The sequence below is a fragment of the Amborella trichopoda genome, chromosome 2 (assembly GCF_054954075.1).
Source record: "Amborella trichopoda isolate Santa Cruz 75 chromosome 2, AtrichopodaSantaCruz75HAP2 v2.0, whole genome shotgun sequence".
Classification (NCBI taxonomy): Eukaryota; Viridiplantae; Streptophyta; class Magnoliopsida; order Amborellales; family Amborellaceae; genus Amborella; species Amborella trichopoda.
This window is the reverse complement of record NC_142337.1, coordinates 59,655,758-59,669,939: the sequence shown is the minus strand read 5'-3', so window position 1 is coordinate 59,669,939 and position 14,182 is coordinate 59,655,758. Positions and strand designations below refer to the sequence as shown.

Below are 14,182 nucleotides of genomic sequence, written 5' to 3'. Positions count from 1 at the left end.
TACAATAGGAAGACACTATATAACATCCATTGGCCTGCCCCACAAAACTTGCACCAAAGTCCATTCACAAACGCCGAGTTCCTTAGTTAAAGGGTAAGGTTTGTATACGGCGCTCCGCACTATCGAAGTCATGCATACCTCTAAAATTTATTTGGAGATGCAGTTCTGGTGTCAAAAATTTTTAATGGTTTGAAAATCTATTTTTATCTTTAGTTATATAATTTAATATTTAAAAAATGATGATCTAGATTGGCTTGAAAATCTTTTGTATCTTTAGTCATGTTAGGGTACTCATACATATATGAATATTTTTTTAATGTATTTAACATTTTTTTATACTCATTGCTCCTTGTTTGGTAATACAATTTTTTTTACATTTTTCGGCACTATGAGGAGTAGGATAGTGGTCTAGGAAGGGGTCTGACCTTAAACTTTCTTTTAACTCATCCCAAGCATGGGTAAAAGGGGTGGATTGTCTTAGATGGGCAGCCAACGTAAATCTATGCTAAAACTTAGGAGAGATTGAGTAAGATGTCAAATGTAAAATTATACTTGGATCGAAAAAGTGGAGATGTACAACTAGAGTTTTATGTAATAGCCGCATACCAATGAAGCTGAAGATGAAACTCCATATGACAACTTTGAGACTAACTTTATTTTATGCGGCGGAATGTTGGATGGTCAAAAATCAACAAACCCATAGAATGTGTGTAGTTGAGATGGGGATGTTAAGATAAATGAGTGGCATAACAAAAATGGATAAAATTCGCAATGAATGCATTTGAGAAATTTTAAGTGTGGTATCAATAAACGATAAGATGAGAGAAAATAGACTTAGGTGGGTTGACCATGTGTAACACAAATCCAAGAGGTGCGAGTTAGTTCAAGTGAAAGACTAAAAATAGACAATGGATAGGCCCAAAGGGATATAGTTAGAAGTAGTGAAAAATATATGAAGACTTATGACCTCATTGAAGTTATGATCCTTAATAGCGCATAATAACGAACTAGGAATGGTGTAGTCGAGCCCAATTAGTTTAAAAAAAGCTTTAACAATAATGATGATGATGACAAGGGATAGGATAGATATTTCTATAAGAAAGTAATAGCATTTTACTAGTAGTTAGAAAGAAACTATTGTTCTATAGGTGATGTCACCCCTCATATAGATGATGTCATCATTCACTATAGTTAATAATTTTTGTTTAATAAAAAATTCATATTTATCCCTAATTAATTATATAAAAACCCATAAAAAAAAAGTTATCATATGGTAAGATAAAAGTATCAAAGATCAAAAAATATTGAGTACTAGGAAATATTTATATGTTGAATACCCTAATATTACCCAATTTAAAATTTTAGAAACCGTGATCTAGATCTAGAAACATTTGAAACTAAACAATCCAATAATTTTTTACAAGATGCCTAATTTTTAAGATTTCAATTTTTTTGTTTTGTTTTCCATATCCATAAACCTTGAAGTCAAGATGATTGATTGAAGGGTTCTCCAATATTAGAATACCCTCTCTAGATAATTATTGAGATACACCCTACTTCAATAGTAAACAATTGCAACCTTTGAGGGACTTTTTCCTTATTTGAACTCCTCTCCAATATATTTTTCAACTCTCTCTCACCCTTCTCTCTCTATAATTACCCAAAAAAAAAAAAAAATCTATGTATTTTTCACCTCTCACACTCTTATAGTGGACCTTTTAACAATTCCTAACTACTCACTTATTTACCCTTTTCCTCGCTATCTACTCTATCCCTCTATTAATCATATCTCCTTCTTACCTGTGGTACCCTAGTTATTTAACTCGACTCTCTCTCGGTCTTCCTGGTTATTTAACTCGACACACGCACACACACACTTTCTCTCTCTCTCATTTTATATATTTCCTTCCATCTAGCTCCTTCCCAAGAGAACATATTTTGTGGATCCCTTCAAATCTCTCCAGACCAACCATAAGTGCCATTGCAGTTGCAGAGAGAACCCTAATTTCGAATCCTTTTCCCTCTCAATAACCATGGGTTCAAGGCATTTCTGCACTTCTAGAAGACCCAAATATTGCCCTAATAAGTAGGCCCCAATCATGAGTCTATAACTGTGCTTCTTCTTTCAGATTCAATGGCGGATACTAGCTTGGACCAGCTCCCTGATAAAAGAGTTGCAGCTCGATATATAAAAGGAGTGACCCTTGGTGAAGGGACTTATGGCATTGTTTTCAAAGCTCTCGACACTAAGGTAAAAACCAGGAATAGTCCTTTATTTTTCTGTATTTATTGTTAAGTTGGTACCCATTCATTCATTCTCTTTGTTATAGCATGTTGTACTTGTATTTTGATGCATTTTATAATTGCCTGTTGTATATCGTCTTAGACGGGGCTTATATCTTGATTATGATGCCGCAAATTTCATTATTACGTTGTTGTGGTGCAATGATTTTTATAGTAGAATCCGTTTCATGCGAAAAGTACTCAGTTAAGATGCAAATATGATTAAACTACAAAGAATTATCCAAGCTATTACCTTTGTTGACTTATTCATAATTAGTGGATCGATAGTTATTTAGGTTGGGTTCATACTGTGAATCATATCTTTGCTGGACTTGAATCTACAATTTGATATGAATAAGTAAAATGTGAGGCAATGACCGCTTTCGATTTCCACTGGACCATTACAGAATTTTACTGGAGGTTGCTCCTTTTCGATTTGCCTCCTTCATTGCAAAACTCGCATAAAGGAAGAGGATTTGGATATTTTGGGGTTCTATTTCAGTTAGTTACCAAATATGTTGGCTAGTCATAGGGACATGGATGACTGACGATTATGGCACTCTACTACTACCATATGTATAGTGAATTCGGGGTCTGAAACTGTAAGAATGCATGATGTGGTCCCGTTACTTGAAATTTATGACTTTCATAAATGCTTCTTGGCTGAGAATGGGCTCGGCAGAGGTGATCAATGTTGTGGGTGCCACAGCATGATGATGTCTAGAATTTGATTCTCACCAGGTCCCAAATTGACATTAAAAAAAAAAAAAAATTCTTGAATGATAACAGTATAACCCAGACTGTATCGCTTTCTGAGAATGGCTTGTTTTGAATAATTCCATTTTTAGATTTGATTTCCAGCCCAGGTTCCCTCATTTCCGTAGAACTCCTGAATAAATGGAGTTCTATCAGTCTTTTAGAAGAGTGGAGTGGAGTTAATGGGATAGTCCGCCGTTTTCTAGATCTTAAAAGGAAGGGATGTTTAGCAAAGGATTCTTGTATTCTTACCCTATGAGAGATTCTTCTATAAAAAATTATACGAAATGAAGCTTTAGAAATGCTGTAGAAGTGAAGGAAAGGGACTATTGGATTGAAATTTGAACTATGATCCCTGGCTCATTTTTTTCTTCATCATCTTGTATGATGACCTTGAACCAAAATTTACCTTAATAACAAGTAGTTCTGTAATGGACCAGGAAAAAGGAGAAAACACATGGACGTATTGCCTTAAAGTTTTGACCGAGAGACAAAAGAGAATCTCCTTTTCTTTTTAATGAATTTGAACTGCTCTTTTTCTTTGTCGCTATCATTTTAATTGGTGCTCAATTAAGATTTTGTCAAAGGTATCGGGATACGAAGAAGTTTTGTCTCAAACATTTCATGCATGCTTTTGCTCCCCACCTCATTAGTAGTTTAACTTTTGAAGAGTCATGTAACTTAGGTTCCTTTTGTTTGCAGACAAATCAAACAGTTGCTATCAAAAAAATTCGATTGGGGAAGCACAAGGAAGGCGTAAATGTTACTGCACTAAGGGAAATTAAATTGCTCAAGGAGCTTAAAGATCCTAATGTAATCGAGTTAATAGATGCTTATCCTCACAAAGGAAATCTGCATCTTGTCTTTGAGTTCATGGAGAGTGATCTTGAAGCAGTTATTCGAGATCGTAACATTGTCCTTTCTCCAGCTGATATAAAATCATATATGCAGATGACACTCAAGGGCCTTGCTTATTGCCATAGAAAATGGGTCCTTCACAGGTGGAAATGCTTCTTGAATAAATGTGCTCTTCTTATTTTATGTTAGAAATCGAATTTGGGGCTGCAATTTGCTTTAGGGAGCCTATGAGCTTATAACTCTTGAAAGATTCTGACTATGCAGGGACATGAAACCAAATAACTTATTGATAGGATCTGATGGGCAATTGAAACTTGCAGACTTTGGTTTAGCTCGCATATTTGGGAGCCCAGACCGCAAATTCACTCACCAGGTTTGAACTTGTCTTCAGGTGAAATCTGAGTTTGTCTTTATTGTATGGGGACAGTGCATGGATTATCTATTGTGTTCCATTTTTTTGTATCCAAATTTTTATTGGCTATCTTCAGTGAAAAACTATTCTAATTGGATGATGTAGGACCTTAGACTTGTGTAATATGTAGTTCAAATGTTGAAAACTTGAATTTGACAATGTCTAATGCTACCTAAGTTCTACCCAGAATTCATCTTTAAATTTATCCAATTGAGCCATATCTGTGTTTGTAACTATTCACATGCGTTGACAACCACCTCATTTCTGGCTTGAATTAAGCAGACCCAGGCACATTCCATGAAGCAGTGAGTCTATCCACTTTTAATGAAAACCACTTGCCCCATAGCCGTATTGTGGTTAACCATATCCTGGATTCATTGCGGGAAGTTTAACACCTCTGATATCTATAGCTTCCACCTTCAGCGAAGTGCTCTTGTACATCCTGTTCCGGTTGACAACATGTTGGCTCTTCAAGGTTTTCTTATATGGAATTTGAGAACCTTACTGATGATTGTTAATTATAAGAAGAGGAAAGAAGAAGAGAGAGAGAAAAGGATGGGGTGGTGGTGGTGGGGTCCCTATTCCAGGAGATGGCTTATCTATGAATAAAGTATCAGTATGTTTGTTGAAATGATCAGTATCTTGATATCAGAATTGAATACCATGACATTGAGAAGTTTGCCTAAAAAAGGTTGATGAAGGCTTAAGCTACATTTGACTGTTTTGGAATCCCTTAAAACAACTTGGCCTGAAACTAACTATGTTTCTGAAGTCCCATGTCTTTGCCTGAATATTATGAGGGACTAAAATGATGTATCTTCTCAACAAGCCTAGCGTACTTGGGTCAGATGCCAGCCAACTTCAAGAAGATGAATTATTAACTCTTGACAACCAAAACCATTTAGAAAGGAAAACAATATTCTCGAATCCAGAGAGAATTATCCAGACATTAAAAAGAAGAAAAATCTGTTGCAACTGAGCTGGCGGTTGGGGCTGTGGGGGATAAGAAGGACATGCTTATTTTTCTGTGATATGGTTCTCTTCTATCCTGCAAATTGTTTTCCTTTGCTCCTTGAGAACTCTGGATGCTACCCCTATGTCCATCATTTTGGTGTTGCCATATATGTCTCATCTTATTAGCAGTATCTAGTATTAGTTTCTACATGCTTTAATATTTATACATTTTTTTATGATTATTCCAAGTTTCAACAAAGATGCCCTCTCTCTCTCTCTCTCACTCTCTTTCCAAATAAAATTGGAAAATATCATTTAGGCATCAAAATCCATTACAAAATCATATATGGGGTTAAAAGATCCCACTTAGCACTCGAAGGTTTACTTTTAAATTTTCATTTCACTCACATACCTTTTCAAAAAATTTCTTAAAGAATGCCCAAATTGTCCTTACTCAAGGTTGGGAACCTAAACAATCAGGGGCATTTCAGTAATTTGACCCCACCTTGAACAAGCAGCAGATACGTGGTGTTTTGGTTGGGCCCCTTAGGTGGGTCAAACTACTGACAAGGCCACTGCTTGTTGGTGCTTCCCAACCTTGAGTAGGGGCATTTTGGGCATTACTGAGGATATGTTCTTAGTAGGTACCTAAGTGAAATGGAAAATATAAAGTAAACCTGCTAATTTTGATTAGGATATTTTGACTTTTAACAATTTTGTAAGGGGCTATAACTCTCTAATATTTTTTTCCAACAAAAAAAAAAAAAAAACCCTTAGCACTTCCTTGTTCACTTTCTACGTGCTGATCAGTTAGTGAAACTCTTACTTATGCTGTTTTTTATGCTGACGGACCTCTCTCTGATTTGAATTCTTGCTCTCTCAAACTGTTGATTCCTATACACAGTTTCAGGGATCTGTGGGTTCTCTCGTTTCTTTTATATTTTCACATCCATCACTGTTATTAAACTGACACAGTTTATATTCCGTTGCTAAAGTCTGCCTTTTTTCACAAGTGCTATATTTTTTTTTCCTTATTAAGTCATAGGATTCTAATGAGACAAAACTGTTTCATCAAGGTTTTTGCGCGATGGTATAGAGCACCCGAGTTGCTTTTTGGGACCAAACATTATGGAGCTGGAGTGGATGTTTGGGCTGCTGGTTGTATATTTGCCGAACTTCTCCTCCGTCGACCTTTTCTTCAGGTAAAGCAGTTTCTTCTTGATAGACAACATTCATTTTCATTCCAGTGGTATTAATTGTCCTATTACATGACCTAGTGTGATATGAAACATTTGACCTAGCCTATATGACCATGGTTAGCCGACTCCAATTAATTGAGAAAAGGCTATTATGATGATGATGATATGACCACGGTTGCATTTTAACCATCTTCAAAGTTGTGTTTATGGATCCATAATTTTGCTTTATGTGTTGGAAAGCTTTATGAGCCATGGTTGCATGAACTTTGGGGATCAGAGATCCAATATGTTGTGACCAAAGAGGACAGCATACTTTTTGTGGATGTCCTCAATAGTGACAAGTTTTTTGTTGCTAAGAAGGGAGAAGGAATATGAAATGTCAGTAGTTTACATGTGAATTGTTTACGGTTCAGGGAGGGTAGAGAATGCGTTATTTTGAGGTCCGGACTCATAACTTCTTTGGATTGAGAGCTGATGACGTTGTCCAAGAGTTATGTCTTTTAGTAGCAGACTATGACCTAGGCCAAGGGTTCCATATGCTGGGATGCCAGGTAGCGTGCCATACATACGTACACGCATACACACACACACATACATATATATATATATATATATATATATATATATATATATATATATATATATATGTATGTATGTATATATCTACAACATACACAAATATATGCATGTTATGTAGGTATGATGTGTGTGTGTGTGTAGGGGAATGATCATATGTATTCTGAATACACCATGTTACAATGTATTTTACTTGTGGGCCCTCGATTCTAATAAGTTGGAAATCACAAATATTGTTAACCCGAAAGCTCCTAAATTGTTTTTAAATTCAACTTTTTCTGGTCCGTTTTGCCCTTTTTATCTCCCCGGTAAAACTCACCCTCTCTCTCTCTACTTCCCCCTCCCTGCTCTCTCTCTCTACTGCATCCCCCCCTCCCTGCTCTCTCTCTCTCTCTCTTTTTCTCTCTGTTTTGGCAATTTATGATTGGAGAATGTGAAACTTCTCTCATTCTCTTTCAAATATGACTACTGAGATGTCTTCTAAAAAGGAAAATGCAGTTCCAAACAGTGAAAAAACACATAAAGGGCAAGTAACAAAAAAGTGGCCTCTTTTTTCTCAGACTAACGTGTCAATTTCTTGAGCTCCTTCTGAAGCTCTCCTTTGGAAGCTTATTAAAGAAGGAAGAACATATGTTCCGAAAAGACTCATCGTCATCATCATCCAATCTTTATCCCAATTAATTGGGGTTGGCTACATGTATCAGGTTCCTCCATTTTTCTCTATCAAGGGTCAATGAGAACAATAACATAAGTTCAAGATTCATGATAAGATGTCGTTAAGTTTTACGCTGGCTGCATACCTAACACAACCCACCTCCTTTACTAGGCTTGAGTTGAGTTAAGGGAAAGTTTAAGGTACTTACCCTTCTTAGACTGTTCTAGACACTTAAAAAAAAAATCATTTCCAGGAATTTACAAATATTTATTAGATGTTAGAAGAAAAACTAAAGGAGTTTTGAAAGTCAAATTAGAGATACAAGAAAGACTTGAAGATAGATGAGTCCAGAGAATTTTCTTTCATAAATTTCAGAACACTCTTTCCTGTGGTGAGAGAATAAGAAAATTTTTGCTCTAAAAAATGCGCGTATAGATGCATGAATAACACGTACTCTCCAGACTCTAGAGAGAGAAAGTAGCACAAACACATGGTAAAGAAGGAATTTGCAGAGTTACTTGTACCGAAAATGGCGATTCTTAGGACATCAAATCACTTCTCTGCAGTGATGGAAGGGAGAAACGAGAGCAATCATGTATTGGCCCCTAGTTTGATGGCTCTTTTTGTGAATTTTTTGAGCTACTTTTACTTCTAGATTTGTCTAAGTTTTTGGGATTTTTGGGGCGATTTCTGCAGAACAGCAGATATTGTTGGTCTCTTAGCCTTCTATCAAGTAAAACTACAGTGCTTGAGATTGCAGCTACTAAGGTTTCTCTTGTGATGGAAATCTCTCCCTCCTTTTGGTTTTGTTGGCACTTTCTAACTCTGACTTCATGAATCTCCCTGTCCTTGTGGGGTTTTGAGATCCTTGTAACTCTAGCTTACAGATAATGGATCATTAATAGATGAAGAATTAAAAGGGGGTTTAGGGCATAAGAATAGCATGATAAATGAAGAAAAGATCAAATTAAAATTACATGGGTCTAGCAAATTCAATTCCATAAATTTACAGAGCAGTATTTTTTGCAGTAAATTTACATAGTAGTCTAAGACAAAAGCAGATTGTTAGAGTGGGTCACTGCTTTGGAAGCAGCCCTAAAGTTGAAGAATGTTAGGTTGGCAAAGATGGCTTTGGATGTCCTTCACTCTCATCAACTCATTTTTTAGCTGGTATCTGAAGCTTGATCGTGCAGCTTGAGGATGATGAGTGTTGCTTGGTGTGGTTTTGAAAAGGAGGAAGGAGAGAGAGTGTGGGTACATGGGCACCTTACAAAAGAAGGGGTAAAAAGGATCCAATACACCGCAAGACCATGTATTTAAAGTACACATGATCATTCACCCTGTTTATATCTCTGTGTGCACCTATGTATATATCATCATCATCATCATAGCCTTTTCCCAATTAATTAGGTATGCTACACGAATCCTGGTCCGCTATTCTGCTCTATTAAATATATATATATATATATGGAAAAAGTTCATGTGCACCCATGTGCGTACCGCTATAGTAAGCGCCATACAGCCCAGATCGAATTTGGGTCGATTTGACAGTCATGGTTGTCCAAGAGTGTTTGAATTTTAATTTTTTTTCTACAAATCGGAATGATCTGAAATTTGAAGCGTGTGTACATCTTAGAGAGACCCACCTAATAAAAAAAAAATAATAATAATTCAGGAAAAAAATTGACCAAAATACCCTTGAAACTTTTTGAGGGTATTTTGGTCAATTTATTTCATAGAAAATATTTTTTTTGATATTTTTTGTAGATTCGCCTATTTTTTATGAATGCCCGCTTCAAATTTCAAATCATTCCGATTGGTAGAAAAAAATGAAAAATGAAACACTATCGGACATTTGTGATCGTCAGATCGGCCCAAATTCGATTAGGGTTGTTCGGAATTTACTGTAGCGGTATATGAATCAGCATACCGTAGTACCTATAGGTGAAAATGAACAGTGATTTCGCCTACTCTCATCACCACCCAAACGTCATCGCAGTTGTTCGGTAGTGTTTCAATTTTAATTTTTTTTTACTAATCGGAATGATCTGAAATTTGGAGTGTGTGTACATCTTAATGAGGTACACCTAATAAAAATATGAAAAAAATAATTTGTAAAATATAAATTGACCAAAATACCCCCTCTCTCTCTCTCTCCCTCCCACAACCCTCTCCCTCGCTCTCTCTCCTCCCACTGCTCTCTCCCTCATCTCTCCCACTACCATTCTCTCTCTTCCTCCCGCTGCCATTCTCTCTCCCTCTCTCTCTGTCCCTCCCGCTGTTATTCCCCATCCCTCCCTCTGCTTTTTTGTGATGTTTGTGAGAGTTGATAGCAATTTTATTTGCCAAAAACTGTATGGCAGAGTTTTTCCACAACAGTGCAAATTTTGTTTTGATGAATTTGTAAAATAGATTAAAAGTCCAATTGCTGAAATTTGGGTGAGATTTGAAAGAGAACACCCATTCGCAGAGAAATTGCACGACGTTCTCTCCCTCTGTTCTTGAGGGTTGCCATTTTTATGATGAATGAATATACTGTTCTTGAGGGTTGCTATGTTTATGAATATAGTCTCTCTCTCCCTTTGTTCTTTGAGGGTTGCTATGTTTTCTATGATTGATCTGCAACTTATGTTTCTTCTTAAACAAATTCTGTGATGTACTTGAAAGATAGGATTGATATGGGATTGTAGATTTGCGTTGTGCTCTTGCTTGGTTCTCGTAAACTGTTGAAACAATTAGATCTCTCCCTCTTACTTTGCGAAGGGCTATCTCAGCTGTTGGCCCCGGCCCAATACGCAAGAGGGCGTATGCTAGCCTTTCCCTATATATATATATATATATAGGTCCCCCGCTTGATGGATAATTGAAATAAACATGCGCAGTTAGTTTGTGCTTCTGCATTCCTATTATGACGTGGCATTATCTGGTAGTGTTGCCTTATTACTTGTGTTACCATGTACCATGTCAATACTTGTGTTGTGATTGTGCATTCAGGAATGTGGGTTCTATAGGTTTTGTAACTGAAACATGTAATCCTGGTTGCATGACTATGCAGAATTCATAACGTTCTGTCTGTCTCTCTACTGGCATTTCAACAACTGAACATCGGTTAGGGTTTCCATGATATTCATCAAAAAGAGAACTATAAGGTCATTGTTTCCTTGATGCATGAAACTTCAATGTGTTTTATTGATAATAATTAGTTAGATTATTGTTTGGAGCTCGTGAAAAATCATTTATATGAACCACTACTGAGCAATCATCTTTTCAAGGGATGGTTCTAATTCACGTGGATTCTGTTCACAGGGCTCAAGTGATATCGACCAGCTAGGGAAAATCTTTGCAGCCTTTGGGACTCCAAAGCCATCCCAATGGCCTGACATGATTTACCTTCCTGATTATGTTGAATATCAGTTTGTTCTTGCACCACCACTTAGGTCTTTGTTCCCAATGGCCAGTGACGATGCCTTAGATTTGATCTCAAGAATGTTTACTTATGATCCAAAAAACCGGATCACGGTGCAACAAGCCCTAGAGCACAGGTGCTTCTTTCTTATCCTTTTCTGATAGTTACTGCTATAGTATTTGAATATGGTGAGAGCATACTATACAGCATACAGTACTGGATTGTTAGCCATCTAATGCACAGGTTTTATATGGTTTTGGATGTATGGGTGGCGCAGTACGCTTTACCTTTCAATATTTTACTTCTATCATATAATAATTTTTTTAATACTCGTTTTCAATATTGAAAAGTATATGATTATATCTCTCATGCTGGTCTTCTCCTTTAGGTATTTTTCTTCAGTACCAGCACCGACAAATCCAGTGTTGCTTCCAAGACCTGCAGCAAAGGGTGAAGCAGTTAATAATATTCCAAGGCCTCCTGATCTTATTTCACAGGAAGGTCCAGTGGTACTCTCTCCACCAAGGAAGGCAAGGAGGGTCATGCTTTTTCCCGGATCTGAAGGGAATGCTTATGAAGATGGGACATTATTGAAGCACTCTGCAGTCACAAGTGGAAATACCGGTGGTTCTACAACTCAAAGCAAATACATGCCAATGTCTGTAGATGTGGATGCTCTTTTTGGGTCAAAACCTCCACCTAGACCCACTATTAGCAGGTATTGTTTACCATTTTTAATTAGGTTTTTTTCTTCTTTTATAGGAATTAGTTTGAGAGGGAAACAACTGAGGCATTTTTGGACAAATATTTATGGATTATGTAGGATGCTTGCAAAAAATGGAAAAGTTATTTGGAGCTTGTGTTTTCATAAGGGTTGAATTATGCTATGAATTTCTCTCATACTTTTTGAAAGACATTTGGGAACTGCAAAGAATATCTAACTATGAATCCAATCCTTGTGTTTCTCAGAAGGGTTGAATTATCCCTATGAATTTCTCACATACTTTTTGAAAGACATCTCCTATGTTGCTTGTGCTTCAAAGTAATTATTAAATGAAGTAGGAAATGAGGCCTTTGAAAATATATTCATGGATTTTATGGGTACTTAAGAAAAATGAGGTCCATGCCGCCTTACTTTAAATTTGGTTGTAGCAAGAATTGGATTAAATTTTTGAATCATTCTCTTCTGAACAAAGAAAATAAATCAGCTCAGGCTTAGGACCCTTGCCCCTGCCTTAGCCGAGTACTCGGGTGAGTCCAAGTGGACTTGGGCAAATCATGTAGGGGCCCAAAAAGCTCAAAATTGCAAAATAAAATGTAAATATTTAATAAAAATAAAAAATAATAAAAAGCAAAAGAAGTTATAAACATCATAAACATCTATAAAGGAATAAGTACATAGAAGATGGAATATGGAAAAATTGATTTATAGCTTGAGACAATTCAAAGAAATAAAAAAAAAAAGAAGGAAATACCAAAAAATAGAGCATATAACATCAGATGTGAGAGGGACATTTTGTGGGTGTGTTTGTATGCGTGTTTGTGAGTCTATAAATTTTTTACAGTTTTTAATCTAGGATTGTATACAATGAGACCATTTACCTTTCATACAAGGTGGCCACAATTCCTTACAACCATTTGATGTGAAATTTGATAGCTTGGATGTGTCACAAAGTTCAAGAAGATTTCTTTTGAAGTTTGAGCTTAGTCAATGAAATAATTTCAGCCACCCAATTTCACATCCAATGGTCAAGATTAATGTGACCACCTTATATCAAAGGTAAATGGTTTCATTCTATACCTTCCCTTTTAATATACCTGAGGTTGTACCTTGAACTCACCTCGACAAGGTGCCGAGATTGAGTCACTCGCCCATGTCTGAGTTGACTTTGCGGAGATTTCAAACACTGCCTTTAAAAGCTTTCTGGTTGGTACATATTGTTGCATGGTTGTGTTAGTATTGTTGGAGCGAAACATAGTGTGTTTTAGTTCGAGCAATGATTTCATGCAACGGTTGTATAGTAATATGATGCAACAACTTTCAAAAACCATGTTATAGCCATTTGTTTGATCCAAAATTTGAAATATACACTCTTTTTATTCTAATGAACAATCACAAAAAAGGAAAATTTGAAAACACAAGTTAAAAAGTATTTTTTTAGCCCAATTAACATAGGCCGTTTATTTTGGTAAGATGCTTAGATCTAGGCTTTAGAAGGTTTTTTTCATTTCCAATTTTTTTGGATGGCTTTATTATCATTAGATGAATAATGTTAAAAAAGAAAAAAAATGATTTTGAGTTTATAAAGGTTAAGATTTTGAAATTCACCAAATGAATGGTTTAGATTTGTTTTTGGAGGAGATTCATTTTGACCATATCTAGGGTTCAAATTGAACGTTTTTTTTTTTGGGGGGATTGATTATTGAGATAAAGAGAGTGTATGTGCAAAATTTTAGTTCATACAAATACCACAGAAGTGTCGTTGCATGATACTATGATACAACTGTTGCATGAAACCACTGCCCTTTAGTTTCTCATGCCTAGAGACCCCGGTTTGTGTATATGCATGTGTGACTCACTGTGTGTGAGAGTGCACACGCATGTGTGTTTGAGAAAGAGAGAGAAAGAGAGTGAGGGGCCTCTGATGATGTTTGTTCACTTGCAGCACGGACAGGTCACATTTGAAGAGGAAACTTGATATGGAGCTTGAATTTCAAGATTCCCCCAAATAAAGCAATTTGTTTGTTGTTGGATTCAACAGTGTAATGCTTTTCCTCCAGCCATCATCAGCAACTATGGTGAGGCCCATTGCAGCAATGCATAATTTTTCATGCATACAGGCTCCAATTCAAGCTTTGCATTTGATTGAGAAATAGAAGAGGAGCACTTCCCTGTTTGAAATGGGAGTAAAGGTATATGATGCTCAAGTAAGAAGTGAATTCCAAATATTATTTAACCATGAGAGCTCTTGTAATCCTGACTAGCGATTGGCGGGAATTAGATGTGAGTTTGTTTTACTAAATTTTGTATGATTGGTTATACGAGGGCCACATTGATTTGACAGAAACATAACTATTTGCCA

The 14,182-nt window shown here is 36.3% G+C and overlaps 1 protein-coding gene across 2 annotated transcripts; it reads left to right on the top strand.

Moving 5' to 3' along the window:
- The first annotated feature begins 1,730 nt into the window (after positions 1–1,730).
- On the top strand, positions 1,731–14,182 carry LOC18445079 (cyclin-dependent kinase D-1). 2 transcript variants are annotated; one of them, XM_006855225.4, is made up of 7 exons: positions 1,731–2,251; positions 3,742–4,040; positions 4,162–4,270; positions 6,340–6,465; positions 11,000–11,235; positions 11,488–11,817; positions 13,766–14,182. In XM_006855225.4, exons 1-7 carry the CDS (start codon positions 2,135–2,137, stop codon positions 13,830–13,832), a joined length of 1,284 nt encoding a protein of 427 aa, XP_006855287.1. In that variant the 5' UTR covers positions 1,731–2,134; the 3' UTR covers positions 13,833–14,182. The 2 variants fall into 2 exon arrangements, 1 of the variants encoding a protein (XP_006855287.1); XR_016049839.1 differs by having other exon boundaries at positions 1,749–2,251; positions 10,749–11,235.